This window comes from Oncorhynchus masou, chromosome 1 (genome assembly GCF_036934945.1).
Source record: "Oncorhynchus masou masou isolate Uvic2021 chromosome 1, UVic_Omas_1.1, whole genome shotgun sequence".
NCBI lineage: Eukaryota > Metazoa > Chordata > Actinopteri > Salmoniformes > Salmonidae > Oncorhynchus > Oncorhynchus masou.
In genome coordinates this window covers 4575799-4600216 of record NC_088212.1, presented here as the reverse complement: position 1 = coordinate 4600216, position 24418 = coordinate 4575799, and the positions used below count along the sequence as shown (strand labels likewise).

The 24418-nt window shown below is 43.4% G+C and overlaps 1 protein-coding gene across 1 annotated transcript in view; it reads left to right on the top strand.

Annotated features, from left to right (window-relative positions):
• Positions 1–24418, top strand: part of LOC135509384 (chondroitin sulfate proteoglycan 4-like) — a 75554-nt gene continuing 51136 nt past the window's right edge. The window contains exons 1-2 of the mRNA XM_064930048.1: positions 1–217; positions 13175–13338. Coding sequence (XP_064786120.1) covers positions 124–217; positions 13175–13338 — 258 coding nt within the window. The 5' untranslated portion in view covers positions 1–123. The remainder of the gene's footprint in view (positions 218–13174; positions 13339–24418) is intronic.

Here is a 24418-nt window from a genome sequence, read left to right as displayed (position 1 = left end):
AAGAAGTGGGGAGGGTAGGTTAACTTGTAAATTAAGTGGTCGAATACGTGACCGAAATCTCAACAAGACCACCCAATTTGCAAATATGTAACGGCCGGACTAAACCTTGGATAATATTTCCGAATGGAAAACATGAAATTCCCTATAAGAAGCACAAAGAAGCTGTGTTTTTACGCGGCGTTGTTGGTGTCGCTTACGAGCGACCTGGCAATGGGAGGTAAGATCTCTGATAATTCGATTCCCCCCCCACACCGAGGATCAGAGATGGATTGCAATCTGTATGCATTGTGTTTTAGGTGGTGTGTATATATGTGTTTGACACTGTAATTCACGAATGTATGTTTAAGCGTTATCACGTTCAACTTTGACCGTGTTTTGGCTAAGTGCGAGAAAAGAACACAATTGGGCTTTGGTCCTGAGCTCACTTGATACTTCGAATAAAATCTAATTCAAATTAAGATTTATAATTACAGTTTGATAATGGCGATACCAGACTTGATGCTATGTGTCTTCCAATGACAGCTCAATATTGAGTTATGCAGATATAATAGCATAAGTTATACGCGTGATGAAGAAATCGATTATATCCAGCATTTCAACAATTCAATTATTACTTAAGTAAAAAACCAAAGGTATCACTTTCAGAATAGAAAACTGCCCTGGGGGTTGTCCATGGCTACACACGAATTAATGATTTTATAAAGGAAACATTGTCCGCATTTTATATACTGTACTGCACAGCGAAGACACATTGTATAACACAGAATCATCAGAATGAATCTCTTGAACTGAAAACATCCCAAAATTACATTACTGAAAATTAAATGAACCCAGAGAAGTAGACAGAAATAGATAGTAGGGGCAGTGCATCCCAAAGGTGAATCACCATATTCCCTATACTGTAGTGCACTACTTTTGACTATAGCCCTATGGGTAGTGCACTGCATAGGGAATAGGGTGCCATTTGGGAGGTACACCCTGGTCTGACTGGAATAAAGGGCCCATGGAAAGTAATTAGTGCCATCTTTGATTTAGTTCCCTATGATTACACATACTCTAATACATAAAAGCTTTTTCTAGTTAAAGCAAACATTCTTTAGGCAGCTGTATCATTTATTTAGTAAATGGAATGGGAGTAATCTAGATGAAGAGTTTTTTTCACATTTGTTTTTTTTTTAATAAAAAATGATTGCTTATGAGTACCATCGTGCGTGTGTGTGTGTGTGTGTGTGTGTGTGTGTAAAATAGTACTGTTCTCAGATGTTTAATTCATAGATTTTAGATCTGTATTTAAAATGTGTTTTTGTTTTGCTAAATGCTATATTATCCATTATTTAACTCGGATGGAATGTTCGTACCCTGTATATTTGACTGTGATATGTGGTTGTCTCACTAAACTAGTTTAAGATTAATGCACTTACTGTAAATCACTCTGGATAAGAGCATATGCTAAATTACTCAAATGTTTAATGTACATGTTTTTTTTAAATACAGATTTCATATTACTGTTTAGAATATTTTATAAAGTATTGATGTCACAAATGTACAATTTAAAAAATGTCTTGAGAAAAAATGTAGTTATTAGTTACATTAAGTAAAACCTAGCAGTACTACTGATTTCTCTGAGAGTGAGGTGGATATTTAGCATTTAGCAGAAAAACATGATTATTTATCTCTCTGAAATGAAACCATTAAGTGATAGATTTTAAACAAATACATGTCTGTCATTGAACAATCCCAAGTCACGATTATTAGATCATGAAAAAACACACCAATCTTTTTCATACTTTCTTTAAACATTAAAAGCTCATTTTATCAACTTTTCAAATTCTGAAAATGGATATATAACATTTTGGAAAGACACTTCATATATAGATGTATTTATTTGCAGTTTAATGATTAATACAATCTGAATGAACATCAGTAATTGTCGGCATCATTTTGGAGCATAATGGTCATTTGTATTTTTTGTATTTTTAATGAGATGTTTAGCACATCTTTAGCCTGGCTCAAATGATGATTCATTAGCGTGGCATCATATTCTAAAGAGATCGTTCCAGCTCTATATTATATGGAGAGTCTGTGTATAAAATATAAATATATAATATATATATAAATATAAATATATAATATAGAAAAACAACATCAGAAAGGAACATTCCAAGGGGCCAGTTTCCCAGACACAGTGATAGTTGGAAATAAAGCACACACACAAAAAAATGCTAAAAAGTTAGTGTTTGAAACAGTGGCCAAGTGAACAAAAGCATGGGATTGCTGTTATAACTTTTCAATGCACTGTTAGAAAAAAAGATTCTAAAAATGGTTCTAAAAAGGGTTCTAAAAGGGTTCTTCGGCTGTCCCTCTGCGGGAAAGGGTTCTTTATGGGTTCTATATCGAACCCAAAAGGGATCAACCTGGAAGCAAAAAGGGTTCTTCAAAGGGTTCTCCTATGGGGACAGCCAAAGAACCCATTTTGGTTCTTCTATGAGTGTACAGTAGACTGCTTACAAGGTAAGGAAACCAACATTGAATGTTGTCTCCTTTAAGCGTACTCCTGGACTAAAAAGCATGTAAATCTATGATGATACTCATTAGATCAGCCAAGGCACAAATTAACATAAATATGAACTAAAAAAAAAAAACACCAGGCTCTTTTAGCCTCAAATTACCACTAAAACTCTTGTATTTGAGGCTGCTAGACTGCCTACTGGCTTCTTTTCCTGATGAGATGCTCTGTGACATCCCTCTTAGCACTTAGCTCAAACATTGGTTTTAGGCTCAATAATAAAATATTGAAAATAACTATACTGCACAAAAATATAGTGCACAACGCAACATTTAAAGCATATGGTTACCATGTTTCATGTGCTGAAATAAAATAATCCCGAAATGTTTCCATACACACGAAAGGCATATTTCTCATAAAATGTTTGTACAAATTTGTTTACTTCCCTGTTAGTGAGCATCTAGCAGAACTACTGATTTCTCTGAGAGTGAGGCATCTTGTTCTTTGACAAGATAATCCAACCACCCGATAGGTGTGTCATATCAAGAATCTGATTAAACAGCATGGGGTGGGGGGGGGGGGTTATTTTTGACTATTATATTAACAGGGAAAACATATTATGACCTAGGTCTCTTTTACAAATGTGCCCTGAACAGTGGGGCAAAAAAAAGTATTTTGTCAGCCACCAATTGTGCAAGTTCTCCCACTTAAAAAGATGAGAGAGGCCTGTAATTTTCATCATAGGTACACTTCAACTATGACAGACAAAATGAGAAGAAAAAAAATCCAGAAAATCACATTTGTAGGATTTTTAATGAATTTATTTGCAAATTATGGTGGAAAATAATTATTGCACTTGGTTTTAATTCAATAGTGGGCAGTATAGCGGTGCATAAACAAAGCTATTAGGTTTATGCAATATTTGTAAATATTACCACATTAGTTTGTGTTGGGGTGTTTCCTATAAACAAAAGAACTCATCCCAATTCATTACACGTTCTGTGTATGAAGAGTCAAGCACACACATATATATATATATATATATATATATATATATATATATATATATATATATATATATATATATATATGTATATATTTTAAAGTGGTGTATAGGAAGTCATGGCACATGGAATGCAAGGGGCCCAGGGCTGCGTTCAGCAGCCAAACATGGTCAAACTTTGCAGATAGAAAAACATACAAATAGAGCCATACATTGATTCCTTATTTTACATGTCAGAGAGGCACGTTTTTTTTATTTCTATCTAAACGTTCAAAATCTTTCCAAAACGTTCCCGCTGAACGCACCCCTGATAAATTGAGTGGCCAATCTGCAGAAGCGTTACCCCTGAAAGCGTGGGGTAACAAATCAAATGATTGTGAATAATGGTAATCATGTATTCTTGAAGGCAGAATCATGAACCACTTATGGTGGGTATACTGTAGTGTGTATACTGTAGTGGGCATACTGTAGTGGGCATACTGTAGTGGGTATACTGTAGTGGGTATACTGTAGTGGGCATACTGTAGTGGGCATACTGTAGTGGGTTTACTGTAGTGGGTATACTGTAGTGGGTATACTGTAGTGGGTATACTGTAGTGGGCATACTGTAGTGGGTATACTCCACTGCAGTGGGTATAATGTAGTGGGCATACTGTAGTGGGTATACTGTAGTGGGTATACTGTAGTGGGTATACTGTAGTGGGTATACTGTAGTGGGCATACTCCACTGCAGTGGGTATAATGTAGTGGGCATACTGTAGTGGGTATACTGTAGTGGGTATACTGTAGTAGGTATACTGTAGTGGGTATACTGTAGTGGGCATACTCCACTGCAGTGGGTATAATGTAGTGGGCATACTGTAGTGGGCATACTGTAGTGGGTATACTGTAGTGGGTATACTGTAGTAGGTATACTGTAGTGGGTATACTGTAGTGGGCATACTCCACTGCAGTGGGTATAATGTAGTGGGCATACTGTAGTGGGTATACTGTAGTAGGTATACTGTAGTGGGCATACTGTAGTAGGTATACTGTAGTGGGCATACTGTAGTGGGTATACTGCACTGTAGTGGGCATACTGTAGTGGGCATACTGTAGTGGGCATACTGTAGTGGGTATACTGTAGTGGGTATACTGTAGTGGGTATACTGTAGTGGGCATACTGTAGTGGGCATACTGTAGTGGGTATACTGTAGTGGGTATGCTGTAGTGGGTATACTGTAGTGGGTATACTGTAGTGGGTATACTGTAGTGGGTATACTGTAGTGGGCATACTGTAGTGGGTATACTGTAGTGGGCATACTGTAGTGGGCATACTGTAGTGGGGTCTACTGTAGTGGGTATACTGTAGTGGGTATACTGTAGTGGGGTCTACTGTAGTGGGCATACTGTAGTGGGTATACTGTAGTGGGTTTACTGTAGTGGGTATACTGTAGTGGGTATACTGTAGTGGGTATACTGTAGTGGGCATACTGTAGTGGGTATACTCCACTGCAGTGGGTATAATGTAGTGGGCATACTGTAGTGGGTATACTGTAGTGGGTATACTGTAGTGGGTATACTGTAGTGGGTATACTGTAGTGGGCATACTCCACTGCAGTGGGTATAATGTAGTGGGCATACTGTAGTGGGTATACTGTAGTGGGTATACTGTAGTAGGTATACTGTAGTGGGTATACTGTAGTGGGCATACTCCACTGCAGTGGGTATAATGTAGTGGGCATACTGTAGTGGGTATACTGTAGTGGGCATACTCCACTGCAGTGGGTATAATGTAGTGGGCATACTGTAGTGGGTATACTGTAGTAGGTATACTGTAGTGGGCATACTGTAGTAGGTATACTGTAGTGGGCATACTGTAGTGGGTATACTGCACTGTAGTGGGCATACTGTAGTGGGCATACTGTAGTGGGCATACTGTAGTGGGCATACTGTAGTGGGTATACTGTAGTGGGTATACTGTAGTGGGCATACTGTAGTGGGCATACTGTAGTGGGCATACTGTAGTGGGTATGCTGTAGTGGGTATACTGTAGTGGGTATACTGTAGTGGGTATACTGTAGTGGGCATACTGTAGTGGGTATACTGTAGTGGGCATACTGTAGTGGGCATACTGTAGTGGGGTCTACTGTAGTGGGTATACTGTAGTGGGGTCTACTGTAGTGGGTATACTGTAGTGGGGTCTACTGTAGTGGGCATACTGTAGTGGGTATACTGTAGTGGGCATACTGTAGTGGGTATACTGTAGTGGGCATACTGTAGTGGGCATACTGTAGTGGGCATACTGTAGTGGGCATACTGTAGTGGGCATACTGTAGTGGGCATACTGTAGTGGGTATACTCCACTGTAGTGGGTATAATGTAGTGGGCATACTGTAGTGGGCATACTGTAGTGGGCATACTGTAGTGGGTATACTGTAGTGGGCATACTCCACTGCAGTGGGTATAATGTAGTGGGCATACTGTAGTGGGTATACTGTAGTGGGTATACTGTAGTGGGTATACTGTAGTGGGTATACTCCACTGTAGTGGGTATACTGTAGTGGGTATACTGTAGTGGGTATACTTATTTATTTTACTAGGCAAGTCAGTTAATAACAAATTCTTATTTTCAATGACGGCCTAGGAACAGTGGGTTAACTGCCTGTTCAGGGGCAGAACGACAGATTTGTACCATGTCAGCTCAGGGATTCGAACTTGCAACCTTTCAGTTACTAGTCCAACGCTCTAACCACTAGGCTACCCTGCCTCCCCTCCACTGTAGTGGATATACTGTAGTGGGTATACTCCACTTTAGTGGGTATACTGTAGTGGGTATACTCCACTGTAGTGGGTATACTGTAGTGGGTATACTGCAGTGGGTATACTGTAGTGGGTATACTGTAGTGGGTATGCTGTAGTGGGTATGCTGTAGTGGGTATACTGCAGTGTGTATACTGCAGTGGGTATACTGCAGTGGGTATACTGCAGTGGGTATACTGCAGTGGGTATACTGAAAATTGGGTATACTGTAGTGGGTATACTGCAAACTGTGTATACTGTAGTTGGTATACTGTAGTGGGTATACTCCACTGTAGTGGGTATACTGTAGTGGGTATACTGCAGTGGGTATACTGTAGTGGGTATACTGTAGTGGGTATGCTGTAGTGGGTATGCTGTAGTGGGTATACTGCAGTGTGTATACTGCAGTGGGTATACTGCAGTGGGTATACTGCAGTGGGTATACTGCATTGGGTATATTGAAAATTGGGTATACTGTAGTGGGTATACTGCAAATTTGGTATGCTGCAAATTTGGTATACTGTAGTGGGTTTACTGTAGTGGGTATACTGCATTGGGTATATTGAAATTGGGTATACTGTAGTGGGTATACTGTAGTGGGTATACTGTAGTGGGTATACTGTAGTAGGTATACTGTAGTGGGTATACTGTAGTGGGTATACTGTAGTGGGCATACTGTAGTGGGTATACTGTAGTAGGTATACTGTAGTGGGTATACTGTAGTGGGCATACTGTAGTGGGTATACTGTAGTAGGTATACTGTAGTGGGTATACTGTAGTGGGTATACTGTAGTGGGTATACTGTAGTGGGTATACTGTAGTGGGTATACTGTAGTGGGTATACTGTAGTAGGTATACTGTAGTGGGTATACTGTAGTGGGTATACTGTAGTAGGTATACTGTAGTAGGTATACTGCATTGGGTATATTGAAAATTGGGTATACTGTAATGGGTATACTGCATTGGGCAGTGGCGGTCATTGCCGTTTAATACCATTCACCCAGTTCAATGTAACAGTGATAGGTTTAGGCTCCTACATGATACTAGAATGTTCCCTGTACCCATCATGAGGTTGCTACAACCTAGCCTATGAATGAAAGATTACAACGTAGGGGCACACGGGTCGAGAGACACATTTTAGGTGACAGACGGTGACATTCAATACCTCCTTGCACACTCTTGCCTGCATCTAGCTGATCTAGGGTGTAATCATTAGTCCAACAGTTGCAAACCAGAGATCCCATTGGACAAATTCAGGTATTTATCCCCGTTTCCTTCCGTTTAAGAAACGTTTTTCAACGGACTCGGTGGAATGAATACACCCCTGATAACGGGTAAACACAGTTCACTCTCATAACACATCAGCTGTATGTGACCAGGTGAAAAACCTTTCCAAGCCAAACCTCTACAACCAGCCTACGTGGTTGTCACCATATTAGCTAAAGTAAGGTCATAGTCAGCATAGCTAATATAACTAACGCGTTAGTAAACCTGCTACAATCATGCAGTAACGTTCGTGTATAGTCAGTTACACCAGCAGGCCCCAGGTGGCAATAAATTAGTAATACCAAAAGCTTAGCTAGACTGGGAAGAGTTCCAGTGTTGTGTTGGAAAGGCATAGCCAGCTAGCTAACATAGCATCCCTCTGTTATAGCCAGCTAGCTAACATAGCATCCCTCTGTTATAGCCAGCTAGCTAACATAGCATCCCTCTGTTATAGCCAGCTAGCTAACATAGCATCCCACTGTTATAGCCCGCTAGCTAACATAGCATCCTTCTGTTATAGCCAGCTAGCTAGCATAGCATCCCTCTGTTATAGCCAGCTAGCTAACATAGCATCCCTCTGTTATAGCCATCTAGCTAACATAGCATCCCTCTGTTATAGCCAGCTAGCTAACATAGCATCACTCTGTTATAGCCAGCTAGCTGACATAGCATCACTCTGTTTGAGCAGCTACATTTGCTAGCTAAGTAAGTGAAACTGAAAGTGAAAAAAAATTACACTCTCTCTCTCTCTCTCTATTTCTCTCTTGCTCCGCCTTCATTTTGGAAACGGTTCAACTGTTGTCTTTCTCTTTGAGTCAACTACTCACCACATGTTATGCACTGCAGTGCTAGCTAGCTGTAGCTTATGCTTTCAGTACTATATTCATTCTCTGATCCTTTGATTGGGTGGACTACAACATGTCAGTTCATGCTGCAAGAGCTCTGATAGGCTGGAGGATGTCCTCCAGAAGTTGTCATAATTACTGTGTAAGTCTATGGAAGAGGGTGAGAACCATGAGCCTCCTAGGTGTAATGTACCCAGAGGAGGATGGAAGCTAGCTGTCCTCCGGCTACACTGTGGCGCTACCCTACAGAGTGCTGTTGAGGCTACTGTAGACCTTCATTGCAAAACAATGTGTTTTAATCAGTTATTTGGTGACGTGAATATATTTAGTATAGTTTTATCTCTTTTTTTAAATTAACATTTTTATGATATTCACTGAGGAGGATGGTCCTCCCCTTCCTCCTCTGAGGAGCCTCCACTGGTATTGGGTGTACTGTATTGCCTTGCTGACTGTACGCCAACAATACTGTGTGTTTGACCTCATGCTTTATTAGACGAAGAAGAACAAGGAAAGCTACTAACTCAGCCTGTAATAGACGCCACCGTTTGATCTAACGCTCTTGTAAAAGAGGGTTGTCCAAGACCACAGCCTCATTCACACGGCCTGCTAGTCTGTTCAATATGACACTGTGCTGTAATGGATTTATTCAATAATACATGAATTGAAAAGCAATGAGTTGGACCAAGTACATGCTGTGAGTTGACACATTTAGCAGAAGAATGGATAGGGTCAGTAGTACACAGCTAATGCCTCTTAACTCGCCTTTTGGCCGTACGAACCCCGTGATTTAATGTGTATAGGCTACTCAATGCCCAGAACTTCTTACAACAACACATTTTATTTGGGTGAAAAAAAACCCTGAAACGTCTCTTTGGGTCCTTGGAAAAGTACTGTATAAAACACTAGTATTATTATGATTATTTAAGGTGACGTGGTGGGCGTTGAACCCTCGAAGCGTGGAACTTCATCGTGGAACATAGAACAGGCACTTCTTATTTATTGAGGTGAAAACTAAAGCTGACTGGGCGTTGAACCCTCTGAGCGTGGGATGTTGGACTGACAGTAACATCAGGGTGGTTGGTAGACAGGACACAGATGATGTTGGACTGACAGTAACATCAGGGTGGTTGGTAGACAGGACACTAGGGGATGTTGGCCTGACAGTAACATCAGGGTGGTTGGTAGACAGGACACTAGGGGATGTTGGACTGACAGTAACATCAGGGTGGTTGGTAGACAGGACACAGGGGATGTTGGCCTGACAGTAACATCAGGGTGGTTGGTAGACAGGACACAGATGATGTTGGACTGACAGTAACATCAGGGTGGTTGGTAGACAGGACACTAGGGGATGTTGGACTGACAGTAACATCAGGGTGGTTGGTAGACAGGACACTAGGGGATGTTGGATTGACAGTAACATCAGGGTGGTTGGTAGACAGGACACTAGGGGATGTTGGACTGACAGTAACATCAGGGTGGTTGGTAGACAGGACACTAGGGGATGTTGGACTGACAGTAACATCAGGGTGGTTGGTAGACAGGACACTAGGGGATGTTGGACTGACAGTAACATCAGGGTGGTTGGTAGACAGGACACTAGGGGATGTTGGACTGACAGTAACATCAGGGTGGTTGGTAGACAGGACACTAGGGGATGTTGGACTGACAGTAACATCAGGGTGGTTGGTAGACAGGACACTAGGGGATGTTGGACTGACAGTAACATCAGGGTGGTTGGTTGACAGGACACAGGGGATGTTGGCCTGACAGTAACATCAGGGTGGTTGGTAGACAGGACACTAGGGAATGTTGGACTGACAGTAACATCAGGGTGGTTGGTAGACAGGACACTAGGGGATGTTGGACTAACAGTAACATCAGGGTGGTTGGTAGACAGGACACTAGGGGATGTTGGACTGACAGTAACATCATGGTGGTTGGTAGACAGGACACTAGGGGATGTTGGACTGACAGTAAGATCACGTTGGTTGGTAGACAGGACACAGAGGATGTTGGACTGGCAGTAACATCAGGGTGGTTGGTAGACAGGACACTAGGGGATGTTGGACTGACAGTAAGATCACGTTGGTTGGTAGACAGGACACAGAGGATGTTGGATTGACAGTAACATCAGGGTGGTTGGTAGACAGGACACTAGGGGATGTTGGCCTGACAGTAACATCAGGGTGGTTGGTAGACAGGACACTAGGGGATGTTGGACTGACAGTAACATCAGGGTGGTTGGTAGACAGGACACTAGGGGATGTTGGCCTGACAGTAACATCAGGGTGGTTGGTAGACCAGACACTAGGGGATGTTGGCCTGACAGTAACATCAGGGTGGTTGGCAGACAGTGTGTCTCTTTGTGTCTCTTTGTGTCTCTCTGTGTCTCTTTGTGTGTGTCTGTGTGTGTCTGTGTGTTTGTCTGTGTGTGTCTCTCTCTCTTCTCTTTATCCCCCTCTCTCTCCCTGTCTGTGTGTCTCTCTGTGTGTCTGTGTGTCTCTATGTGTGTCTGTGTGTCTCTGTGTGTGTCTGTCTGTGTGTGTCTCTCTCTCTTTATCCCTCTCTCTCTCTATCCCTGTCTGTGTGTCTCTCTGTGTGCCTGTGTGTCTCTCTGTGTGTCTCTGTCTCTCTGTGTGTGTCTGTCTGTGTGTGTCTCTCTCTCTTTATCCCTCTCTCTCTCTATCCCTGTCTGTGTGTCTCTCTGTGTGCCTGTGTGTCTCTCTGTGTGCCTGTGTGTCTCTCTGTGTGTGTGTCTCTGTCTCTGTATGTCTCTGTCTCTCTCTCTCTTTCTGTGTGTCTCTCTCTCTGTCTGAGACAATGAAGGGACATCAGGGTCTTTCATGTTCAGTTGTAGAGCGTTTCAAGACCGGGCATGTCCATGCACACACACACACACACACACACACACACACACACACACACACACACACACACACACACACACACACACACACACACACACACACACACACACACACACACACACACACACACACACACACACACACACTGTGTTCCCAGGCTGCACTACTTGGAGTGTTGCCGTACTACCCGGGGAGGTGTGGGTTGTAAAGGAAGTAGAGATTCCCATCTCTCAGAGGGGTGAAGAAAAGGCTAAGAGTCACTTCGTGTCAAGACGTTTCATCCTGACGTATGACTCGGTGTCTGAGGTCTGGAACTGCGGTCTTGAGGAATATCATAGCTGCTGCATAGACTGCTCCTCAATCATGACGACTCCTGCCTCCTGCCACAGGCAGGATTTATGAGCAGTCTTCCCCTTATCTCGTCCTCTGAGAGATGAGAATCTCTACTTCTTTTACAAGTCTTTACAAGTCCTGTCTCAAGACAGCGGCAGGGTGACCTAGTGGTTAGAGCGTTCGGTCAGTAACCGTAAAGGTTGCAAGATCGAATCTCCCGAACTGACAAGGTTGAAAATCCGTCGTCCTGCCCCCAGAACAAGGCAGTTAACCCCACTGTTCCTAGACCGTCATTGAAAATAAGAATTTGTTCTTAACTGACTTGCCTAGTTAATTCAAGGTTAAATAAATAAATAAAAGTAGCCTTGACAGATCTGTAACTTTAGCTACTGAACACTGTAGATGACTCTGTCACAGTGTTGTTTCCTATAGTACTGAGTCAGTCAGAACAGAACCTGACTGTATAATGACCCAGACCAGAACCTGACTATATAATGACCCAGACCAGAACAGAACCTGACTGTACAATGACCCAGACCAGAACAGAACCTGACTGTACAATGACCCAGACCAGAACCTGACTATATAATGATGTAGACCAGAACAGAACCTGACTGTACAATGACCCAGACCAGAACCTGACTATATAATGACCCAGACCAGAACAGAACCTGACTGTACAATGACCCAGACCAGAACCTGACTATATAATGATGTAGTATGTATAATGATGTAGACCAGAACCTGACTGTATAATGACCCAGACCAGAACCTGACTGTATAACGACCCAGACCAGAACCTGACTGTATAACGACCCAGACCAGAACCTGACTATATAATGACCCAGACCAGAATCTGACTGCATAACGACCCAGACCAGAACCTGACTGTATAACGACCCAGACCAGAACCTGACTATATAATGACCCAGACCAGAACCTGACTATATAATGACCCAGACCAGAACAGAACCTGACTGTACAATGACCCAGACCAGAACCTGACTATATAATGATGTAGACCAGAACCTGACTGTATAACGACCCAGACCAGAACCTGACTATATAATGACCCAGACCAGAACAGAACCTGACTGTACAATGACCCAGACCAGAACCTGACTATATAATGACCCAGACCAGAACAGAACCTGACTACATAATGACCCAGACCAGAACAGAACCTGACTGTACAATGACCCAGACCAGAACCTGACTATATAATGACCCAGAACAGAACCTGACTGTACAATGACCCAGACCAGAACCTGACTATATAATGATGTAGACCAGAACCTGACTGTATAATGACCCAGACCAGAACCTGACTGCATAATGACCCAGACCAGAACCTGACTGTATAACGACCCAGACCAGAACCTGACTGTATAACGACCCAGACCAGAACCTGACTGTATAACGACCCAGACCAGAACCTGACTGTATAACGACCCAGATCAGAACCTGACTGTTCCAACACAGTTATATCTGCCATCTCTCTCTCACTCTCTCCCTCTCTCTGTGTCTCTCTCTCTTTCTCCCCTCTCTCTCTCTCTCTCTCTCTCTCCAGCCTCGTTCTATGGCGATGGCTATGTGCAGCTGAAGACAGTGGAGTCGTCGAACCGTAACTCCCTGCGTGTTCGTTTCCGTACCTCCAGCCCCCGCGGCCTGCTCTTCCTCGCAGCCGGCCACACAGACTACCTTCTAGTGGAGCTGAATGCTGGTCGCCTGCAGGTCAGTTCACCTATAGCCTAGACTTCAAAACACGCACATTACACACATGCAGACTCATTACACACACACACACACGTACATTCAGGCCAACACACACACGTTGCACGCACACGTTACACACATAAGCACACACACACACACACACACACACACACACACACACACACACACACACACACACACACACACACACACACACACACACACACACACACACACACACACACACACACCACCTCCAGCTATGTCTCTATCCCAGCTCCCAGCTGACAGTCAGTCACTCAGCACAGTAACACAAGCAGGCAGACAGAATTAGATAACTACTGCCCAAATTTCTTTCTTTATCCTTGAAAAAAAATATTAGAATTACTGGCAGACTCTCAGCAAATAACGTTTTAAACGTCAAATTATATTCTTAATGTAATGATAATGTCGTGACAATGTAACGATAACGTGACGATAATGCGTTGATAATGGTAATGTGACGATAATGAGACGATAATGGCAATGATAATGTAATGTAAAGGCTACAATGGTGCAAATGTAACGATAATGGCAGTGTAACGATAATGGTAATGTAACGATAATGTAATGTAAACACAACGATGGTGTAAGTGTAATGATAATGCAACAACAACACAACAATAATGGCAATGTAATGATAATGGCAATGAAACGATAATGCAAAGGCAACGATGGTGTAAATGTAACGATAATGTAACGATAATGTAATTATATTGTTAATGTAAAGGTAATGTTATGATAATGTTAAGTTCACCACTCTGGTTTAAGCCTTGGATTTAGAACCATTTCAGCTGCTACACGTGTCTTAGATGATATGTTAAATTGCTTAAATCGTGGAATGACCGTGCTGCCATATTTATAGACCTATCCAAGGCCTTTGATACTGTCGACCACTTCTCATTCCCCTTCTCATTCCCCTTCTCATTCCCCTACTCATTACCCTACTCATTCCCCTACTCATTCCCCTAGTCATTTCCCTACTCATTCCCTTGCTCATTTCACTGCTCATTCCCTTACATATTTCCCTATATATTCCCCTTCTCATTCCCCTTCTCATTCCCCTTCTCATTCCCATACATCATTCCCATACATCATTCCCATACATCATTACCCTACTTCATTACCCTACTTCATTACCCTACTTCATTCCCCTACTTCATCCCCTACTTCATTCCCCTTCTCATCACCCTACTTCATCCCCTCCTCCTCCCCTACTTCATCCCCCTACTTCATCCCCTACTTCATCCCCCTACTTCATCCCCTACTTCATCCCCTACTTCATCCCCCTACTTTATCCCCTACTTCATCCCCTACTTCATCCCCCTACTCATTCCCCTACTCATTCCCCTACTCATTCCCCTACTTCATTCCCCTACTTCATTCCCCTACTTCATTCCCCTACTTCATTCCCCTACTTCATTCCCCTACTTCATACCCCTACTTCATTCCCCTACTTCATTCCCCTACTCATTCCCCTACTTCATTCCCCTACTCATCCCCCTACCTCATATCCCTACTTCATGCCCCTACTTCATGCCCCTACTTCATTCCCCTACTTCATTCCCCTACTTCATTCCCCTACTTCATCCCCCTACTTCATCCCCCTACTTCATCCCCCTACCTCATCCCCCTACTTCATCCCCCTACTTCATCCCCCTACTTCATCCCCCTACTTCATTCCCCTACCTCATTCCCCTACTCATTCCCCTACTCATTCCCCTACTCATTCCCCTACTTCATTCCCCTACTTCATTCCCCTACTCATTCCCCTACTTCATTCCCCTACTTCATCCCCCCTACTCATTCCCCTACTTCATTCCCCTACTCATCCCCCTACCTCATATCCCTACTTTATTCCCCTACTTCATTCCCCTACTTCATTCCCCTACTCATCCCCCTACCTCATCCCCTACCTCATTCCCCTACCTCATTCCCCTACCTCATTCCCCTACTCATCCCCCTACTTCATTCCCCTACTCATCCCCCTACCTCATTCCCCTACCTCATTCCCCTACCTCATTCCCCTACCTCATTCCCCTACTTCATTCCCCTACCTCATTCCCCTACTTCATTCCCCTACTTCATTCCCCTACTTCATTCCCCTACTTCATTCCCCTACTTCATTCCCCTACTAATACCCCTACTTCATACCCTACTTACATTTACATTTACATTTAAGTCATTTAGCAGACGCTCTTATCCAGAGCGACTTACAAATTGGTGAATTCACCTCATTCCCCTACTCATTCCCCTACTTCATTCCCCTACTCATTCCCCTACTTCAGTCAAAGGTTGTCTGAATTGGGCCTCGGCCTGGCATCTTGCACAGTGTGTGCTTTCTGATGGTGTCAAGTTAACTCAGTATTACCAAAGGTTTAATATAAATCAAATTGGTAGGGACAATAGCGTACATAACTGTCATCTACATACAGATGAATCTAATCTGTTTTCAAATTCTCTTAGAAATATTTCACATTTATGCACATTACACATTTATACATTGGATGGCTCTTTCATAGAGCAGGTTCATGCCTGTAAATATCTGTGCTTTTGGATTGATAAAAATTGGATATTTAAAAAAAACAAAAAAACATAAGGATTAGCAGGTTAAGAAGCTGAAATTCAAAGTAGGCTTAATTTTTTTTCAATTTCCGCCTAAAATGACATACTCAAATCTAACTGCCTGTAGCTCAGGACCTGAAGCAAGGATATGCATATTATTGATACCATTTGAAAGGAAACACTTTGAAGTTTATGGAAATGTGAAATTAATATAGGAGAATATAACACATTAGATCTGGTAAAAGATAATACAAACAAGAAAACATGTGTTTTCTATTTAATTTCTTTGCATCGTCTTTGATGAGTGAAGAGAGTGATGTAGGATTCTAGGTGTAATTTAGAAGTTGTTCACAAGATGGCAGCAAAGTTTCAGACTGATCCAGTGAAGAATTACATCGCTACACAATATTTTGTATCAAGTCTGACAGGAGTTTGCCCAAATGTGCCGAGTTGGTCAATTTATACATTTTCAAGTACATAACTATAGAGAACATCCAAAAATGCTTTGGGGGGGAAAAATGTAAGTTTACACACTCCCAGGAATGACATACATGATGCATCATTAGCTTCCCTACAGAATAAACACTTACCTTCACACATCTCACTGAGCTCGAGCTGTTTTGCAAGGAGGAATGGGAAAAAAATCTCACATCTCTCGATGTGCAAAACTGATAGAGACATACCCCAAGCGACTTACAGCTGTGAAAGAAAGAAAACAGCAGGTCCGGGACAAGGTAGCACATTCGGTGAACAGGTCCGGGTTTTATTTTATTTCACCTTTATTTAACCAGGTAGACTAGTTGAGAACAAGTTCTCATTTACAACTGTGACCTGGCCAAGATAAAGCAAAGCAGTGTGACAAAAACAACACAGAGTTACACATGGAGTAAACATACAGTCAATAACACAATAGAAAAATCTGTTTACAGTGTGTGCAAATGAAGTAAGGCAATGAATAGGCCTTAGTGGCGAAGTAATTACAATTTAGCAGATTAACACTGGAGTGATAAATGTGCAGATGAGGATGCGCAAGTAGAGATACTGGTGTGCAAAATAGCAAAAATAATACAAATATATGGGGATGAGGTAGGTAGTTGGTTGGATGGTGTCACGGCTGTTGACAGAACTGGACCAAGGTGCAGCGTGGTGAGCGTACATATTCCCTCTTTATTTAGGATGATGCCGACAAAAACAATAAACCATACAAAAACAACCGTGAAGCTTCAAGCAATAGTGCCAACAAAACATCCCACACAGAAAGGAGGGGAAAAGGGTACCTAAGTATGGTTCCCAATCAGAGACAACGATAGACAGCTGTCCCTGACTGAGAACCATACCCGGCCAAAACGTAGAAACACCCAAACATAGAAAACACAACATAGAATGCCCACCCCAAATCACACCCCGACCAAACCAAATAGAGACATTAAAAGGCTCTCTACGGTCAGGGTGTGACAGATGGGCTGTTTACAGATGGGCTGTGTACAGCTGCAGCGATCGGTAAGCTGCTCTGACAGCTGCTGCTTAAAGTTAGTGAGGGAGATATAAGTCTACAAGGAAAGGCGGCCAATGAGGTGTTGGCTTTTGGGATGACCAGTGAGATATTCCTGCTGGAGCACGTGTTATGGGTGGCTGTTGCTATGGTGGCCAGTGAGCTGAGATAAGGCGGAGCTTTACCTAGCAGAGACTTCTGGATAACCTGGAGCCAGTGGGTTTGGTGATGATTATGTGGTGAGGACCAGCTAACGAGAGCATACAGGTTGCAGTGGTAGGTAGTATATGGGGCTTTGGTGACAAAATGGATGGATGGCACTGTGATAGACTGCATCCAATTTGATCTGAGTAGAGTGTTGGAGGCTATTCTGTAAATGACATTGCCGAAGTCAAGGATCGACAGGATAGTCAATTATACGAGGGTATGTTTGGCAGCAAGAGTGAAGGAGGCTTTGTTGCGAAATAGGAAGCCGATTCTAGACTCCATGTTGGATTGGAGATGCTTAATGTGAGTCTGGAAGTAGAGTTTACAGTCCAGGGTTCCGTAGCTGCAGGCAGACCAGTTGAAACTGGAGCAGCTGAGCGACCAGGTGGACTGGGGACAGCAAGGAGTCATCAGGCCAGGTAGTCCTGAGGCTCAGGTCCTACAAGAGAATTAGTTAATTAATTAAATTAAATGAGTTCACTGAGGTGTGCAGTTGTTTTGATTGACTTGAATCTTTTGTTTATGCTGCCTGTGATGTTTCATGTTCTAATGTTCTAATGTAATGTAGTTGTTATTGTATGTTGTTATTCCATCTTGTAGTTGTATTGTCTTTTATCTCCTCAAGGCACCATTGGGCTGATTATACGCAGACAGACAGACAGACAGACAGACAGACAGACAGACAGACTTTGAGTTAGGCAGGCAGACAGACCGGGAGGCAGACAGTCAGGCAGGCAGACAGGGAAAAGAGGCAGGCAGCGGGAGGCAGACAGACCAGGAGGCAGGCAGGCAGGCGGACCTGGAGGGAGGCAGACAGACCAGGAGGCAGGCAGGCAGACAGACAGACAGACAGACTTTGAGTTAGGCAGGCAGACAGACCAGGAGGCAGACAGTCAGGCAGGCAGACAGGGAAAAGAGGCAGGCAGCGAAAAGAGGCAGGCAGCGGGAGGCAGACAGACCAGGAGGCAGGCAGGCAGGCGGACCTGGAGGGAGGCAGACAGACCAGGAGGCAGGCAGGCAGACAGACCGGGAGGGGGGGAGGCAGGCAGACAGACCGGGAGGGAGGGAGGCAGACAGACCGGGAGGGGGGGAGGCAGGCAGGCAGACAGACCAGGAGGCAGGCAGACAGACAGACCGGGAGGCGGGCAGACAGACAGACCGGGAGGGAGGCAGGCAGACAGACAGACCAGGACGGAGGCAGGCTGGCAGACAGACAGACTGGGAGGGAGGCAGGCAGACAGACCGAAAGGGAGGGAGGGAGGCGGACAGACATACAGACCGAGAGGGAGGGAGGTGGACAGACAGACCGACAGAGAGTGAGACAGACAGAGAGTGAGGCAGACAGGAAACAGACAGACAGACAGAGTGAGGCAGACAGGCAGATGGACAGAGAGTGAGGCAGATAGACAGAGAGCAAGGCAGACAGGCGGGCAGACAGCCAGAGAGTGAGACAGCCAGAGAGTGAGGCAGCCAGCCAGAGAGTGAGGCAGCCAGCCAGGCAGACAGACTGGGAAAGAGGCAGCCAGGCAGCCAGACTTGGAAAGATGCAGACAGACAGACAGACTGAGAGGGGGGGCAGGCAGACAGACAGACAGGCAGACTGACTGGGAGGCAGGCAGGCAGGCTAACAGACAGACAGACCGTGAAAGGTGCAGGCAGTCAGGCATGCAGAGAGACAGACCGGGAGGGAGACACGTAGGCAGAGAGACAAACCGGCAGACAGACAGACAGGCAGGGCGGGAGGGAGGCCGGCAGACAGGCAGACATACCGGGAGAAAGGCAGGCAGACAGACAGACCGGGAAGCAGGCAGGCAGGCAAACAGAACGGGAGGCAGGTAGACAGGCCTGCAGGCAGGCAGATAGACAGGCAGAAAGGCAGGCAGACAGACATACCGGGAGAAAGGCAGACAGACAGACAGACAGACTGGGAGGCAGGCAGACAGACCGGCAGGCAGGCAGGGTTAACTCGGCATGAGTTAGTCTCCTAGCAGATGGTGCTTGTCACAGTGAGAGCACGGGGATATGTTGAGGCTCCCTCAGACCAACTGGAAAAATAGTTGGTGAGGTTGTCAGAAATACAGTTGTTGAGCTTGTGCCAGTGACTGTATATTTAAGGTGCTCCGCCATTTCCTGGTTGTTAAAATTCAAATAGTTCGCCTGTAAGATATATTTTCCATAACCAAAAATGTTGTATTTTCAGCTGTTTGAAGCTGGTGTACAAAACCGAACGTAATAGACCTGCTTCTTAGACTTGGTTTCAATGAGAATGACAGATCTATAACTCACATTTCTATGCTAATTTGGTCATGTCCCCCCCCCCCCAAAAAAACATACATATTGCAACTTTAAGAGTTGTGCACATTGATAGGTCATTTCATTTGTAGATGCATTCAAATGATGAAATTAGTAAATGTTACATTCACAGGTCACCGTCGATCTGATATTCTGGAAATGTTGATTTATAGTCATGTTCCAGTAGCCTTTAGAAAGTATTCACACCCCTTGACTTTTTCCACATTGTTTCCTCGTAAAGAAGGGCACCTATTGGTAGAGACATTTGTGATTTATTTTATTTTAAAGAAGACATTGAATATCCCTTTGAGCAAGTTATTAAGGACATTTTCACTGACAAAGTCTTTATAACTCAGTTGCCGGAGAGGAAGGAAACCACTTTCACCATGACGTCAATGGTGACTTTAAAACAGTTACATAGTTTAATGGCTGCGATAGGAGACAACGGAGGACGGATCAACAACATTGTAGTTACTACACAATACTAACCTAATTGACAGAGTGAAAAGAAGTAACCCTGAACAGAAGAGAATTATTCCGAAATATACATCTTGTTTGCAACACTGAAGTAATACTGCAAAAAGTGAGGCAAAGCAATTCACTTTTTTGTCCTGAATACAAAGTGTTATCTTTGGTGCAAATCCAATACAACACATTACTGAGTAACACTCTCCATATTTTCAAGCTGCATCGTGTTATGGGTTGTAAATCATTAAGAAATGGGGAGTTTTTTCAGGGTAAAAAAGCACAGGCAAATCCTACAGAAAGACCTGGTTGAATCTAACCCACAAAGACAAATCTACACTGGAGTTGCTAACCAAGAAGACAGTGAATGTTCCTGAATGGCCGAGTTACAGTTTTGACTTAAATCAGCTTGAAAATCTTTAACAAGACCTGAAAATGGTTGTCTAGCAATGATCAACAACCAACTTGACAGAGCTTGAAGAATTTAGAAAAGAATAATTGGCAAATGTTACACGATCCAGGTGTGGAAAGCCCTTAGAGTTACTCAGAATGACTCACAGCTGTAATCGCCGCCAAAAGTGCTTCTACAATTTATTTACTCAGGGGTGTGAATAATTATGTAAATTAGATATGTCTGTATTTCATTTTCCAAAATGTGTAAAATGTGGAATTAGTTAAGGGGTATGAATACTTTCTGAAGGCACTGTAATACTCCTATTAATGAACTGGCTTCGGAATCGAGTTTCTGCTTCTGGTTTATATTATCCCCTCTACAAACTACAAAACAGAGATTATACTGGCTTTGCAATTTGTTCAATAAGACATAGAGGAACACAGCAGTTTCTGGTTTCCGTTACTGTCTGCAATCTCTGTTATGGTTTAAAATAGAGCCCACCTCGAAAGTCTTAGCTCGGGTTGTAGGTTACAAGGGTTTATGTTGCAAGCATGGTGGTCTGGCCTCACTATTTCTGGGCCAGGAGAGAGTGTGAGCTGTGCTGGGCTGACAGAGCTGTAATAAGGAAATACATTTGTTGCTTGAAGATGTCGGTTAAACTTAAGCTTCTCACTAAAGGTTTTGTGATGAAATCACAAAAAAACAAGCGAGGAGACAGATAGACCTTTTTGTGACGCAGTCAGACGTGTTCAACAGAAAGAAACGTCACCCGTGAGAAATCTGGGAAAAAGTTGTCCCCGGGCTACACTTTTCTTTTCGTGTGTGGGAGTGAAATTTTAAGATGCACTGACAATTCCACTGCATGGATTTTCTGTTGAGTGTGTGTTGTGTGTGGAGCGAGACAACTGGTTGAAAACTGCTCATCCTTACCCCTCCATGAACCAACTTCGGACATCAAAATCACAAATGTTTTTTTTTTCTTTTCCTCTTTCGACTTGTTCTCAGGCTTTAGGTCTCTTTCCGAATGAATCCGTTTTAGAGATTAGCATTGCTGTTGTGTTGTCTTGAAACCCTGCTTGAATAGCTGGGACTCAGTAGCAAAGCCTTGACAGGCCATTTTCTCCTGATGCAGAGCTCCATAGAGACGCAGACAGCGGCCCAAATGGGACCCTAGTCCCTATATAGGGGTAGTGCACTACTATAGGTCCTGGTCAAAAGTCGTGCACTACTATAGGCCCTGGTCCAAAGTAGTGCACTACTATAGGCCCTGGTCCAAAGTAGTGCACTACTATAGGCCCTGGTCAAAAGTACTGCACTACTATAGGCCCTGGTCCAAAGTAGTGCACTACTATAGGCCCTGGTCCAAAGTAGTGCACTACTATAGGCCTTGGTCCAAAGTAGTGCACTACTATAGGCCCTGGTCAAAAGTAGTGCACTACTATAGGCCCTGGTCCAAAGTAGTGCACTACTATAGGTCCTGGTCAAAAGTAGTGCACTACTATAGGCCCTGGTCCAAAGTAGTGCACTACTATAGGCCCTGGTCAAAAGTACTGCACTACTATAGGCCCTGGTCCAAAGTAGTGCACTACTATAGGCCCTGGTCCAAAGTAGTGCACTACTATAGGCCTTGGTCCAAAGTAGTGCACTACTATAGGCCCTGGTCCAAAGTAGTGCACTACTATAGGCCCTGGTCCAAAGTAGTGCACTACTATAGGCCCTGGTCAAAAGTAGTGCACTACTATAGGCCCTGGTCCAAAGTAGTGCACTACTATAGGCCCTGGTCAAAAGTAGTGCACTACTATAGGCCCTGGTCCAAAGTAGTGCACTACTATAAGTCCTGGTCCAAAGTAGTGCACTACTATAGGCCCTGGTCCAAAGTAGTGCACTACTATAGGCTCTGGTCCAAAGTAGTGCACTACTATAGGCCCTGGTCCAAAGTAGTGCACTACTATAGGCCCTGGTCAAAAGTAGTGTATAGGCCCTGGTCAAAAGTTTAAAAAAAGCTAGTAGGGGAACACCTTTATTTAACCAGGTAGGCAAGTTGAGAACACCTTTATTTAACCAGATAGGCAAGTTGAGAACACCTTTATTTAACCAGGTAGGCTAGTAGGGGAACACCTTTATTTAACCAGGTAGGCAAGTTGAGAACACCTTTATTTAACCAGGTAGGCAAGTTGAGAACCCCTTTATTTAACCAGGTAGGCTAGTTGAGAACACCTTTATTTAACCAGGTAGGCAAGTTGAGAACACCTTTATTTAACCAGGTAGGCCAGTTGAGAACACCTTTATTTAACCAGGTAGGCTAGTAGGGGAACACCTTTATTTAACCAGGTAGGCAAGTTGAGAACACCTTTATTTAACCAGGTAGGCAAGTTGAGAACCCCTTTATTTAACCAGGTAGGCTAGTTGAGAACCCCTTTATTTAACCAGGTAGGCAAGTTGAGAACACCTTTATTTAACCAGGTAGGCTAGTAGGGGAACACCTTTATTTAACCAGGTAGGCAAGTTGAGAACACCTTTATTTAACCAGGTAGGCAAGTTGAGAACCCCTTTATTTAACCAGGTAGGCTAGTTGAGAACCCCTTTATTTAACCAGGTAGGCAAGTTGAGAACACCTTTATTTAACCAGGTAGGCTAGTAGGGGAACACCTTTATTTAACCAGGTAGGCAAGTTGAGAACACCTTTATTTAACCAGGTAGGCAAGTTGAGAACCCCTTTATTTAACCAGGTAGGCTAGTTGAGAACCCCTTTATTTAACCAGGTAGGCAAGTTGAGAACACCTTTATTTAACCAGGTAGGCAAGTTGAGAACACCTTTATTTAACCAGGTAGGCAAGTTGAGAACACCTTTATTTAACCAGGTAGGCAAGTTGAGAACACCTTTATTTAACCAGGTAGGCAAGTTGAGAACACCTTTATTTAACCAGGTAGGCAAGTTGAGAACCCCTTTATTTAACCAGGTAGGCCAGTTGAGAAAACCTTTATTTAACCAGGTAGGCAAGTTGAGAACACCTTTATTTAACCAGGTAGGCAAGTTGAGAACCCCTTTATTTAACCAGGTAGGCAAGTTGAGAACACCTTTATTTAACCAGGTAGGCAAGTTGAGAACACCTTTATTTAACCAGGTAGGCAAGTTGAGAACCCCTTTATTTAACCAGGTAGGCTAGTTGAGAACCCCTTTATTTAACCAGGTAGGCAAGTTGAGAACACCTTTATTTAACCAGGTAGGCAAGTTGAGAACACCTTTATTTAACCAGGTAGGCAAGTTGAGAACACCTTTATTTAACCAGGTAGGCAAGTTGAGAACACCTTTATTTAACCAGGTAGGCAAGTTGAGAACCCCTTTATTTAACCAGGTAGGCTAGTTGAGAACACCTTTATTTAACCAGGTAGGCAAGTTGAGAACACCTTTATTTAACCAGGTAGGCAAGTTGAGAACACCTTTATTTAACCAGGTAGGCAAGTTGAGAACCCCTTTATTTAACCAGGTAGGCTAGTTGAGAACCCCTTTATTTAACCAGGTAGGCAAGTTGAGAACACCTTTATTTAACCAGGTAGACTAGTTGAGAACCCCTTTATTTAACCAGGTAGGCAAGTTGAGAACACCTTTATTTAACCAGGTAGGCTAGTAGGGGAACACCTTT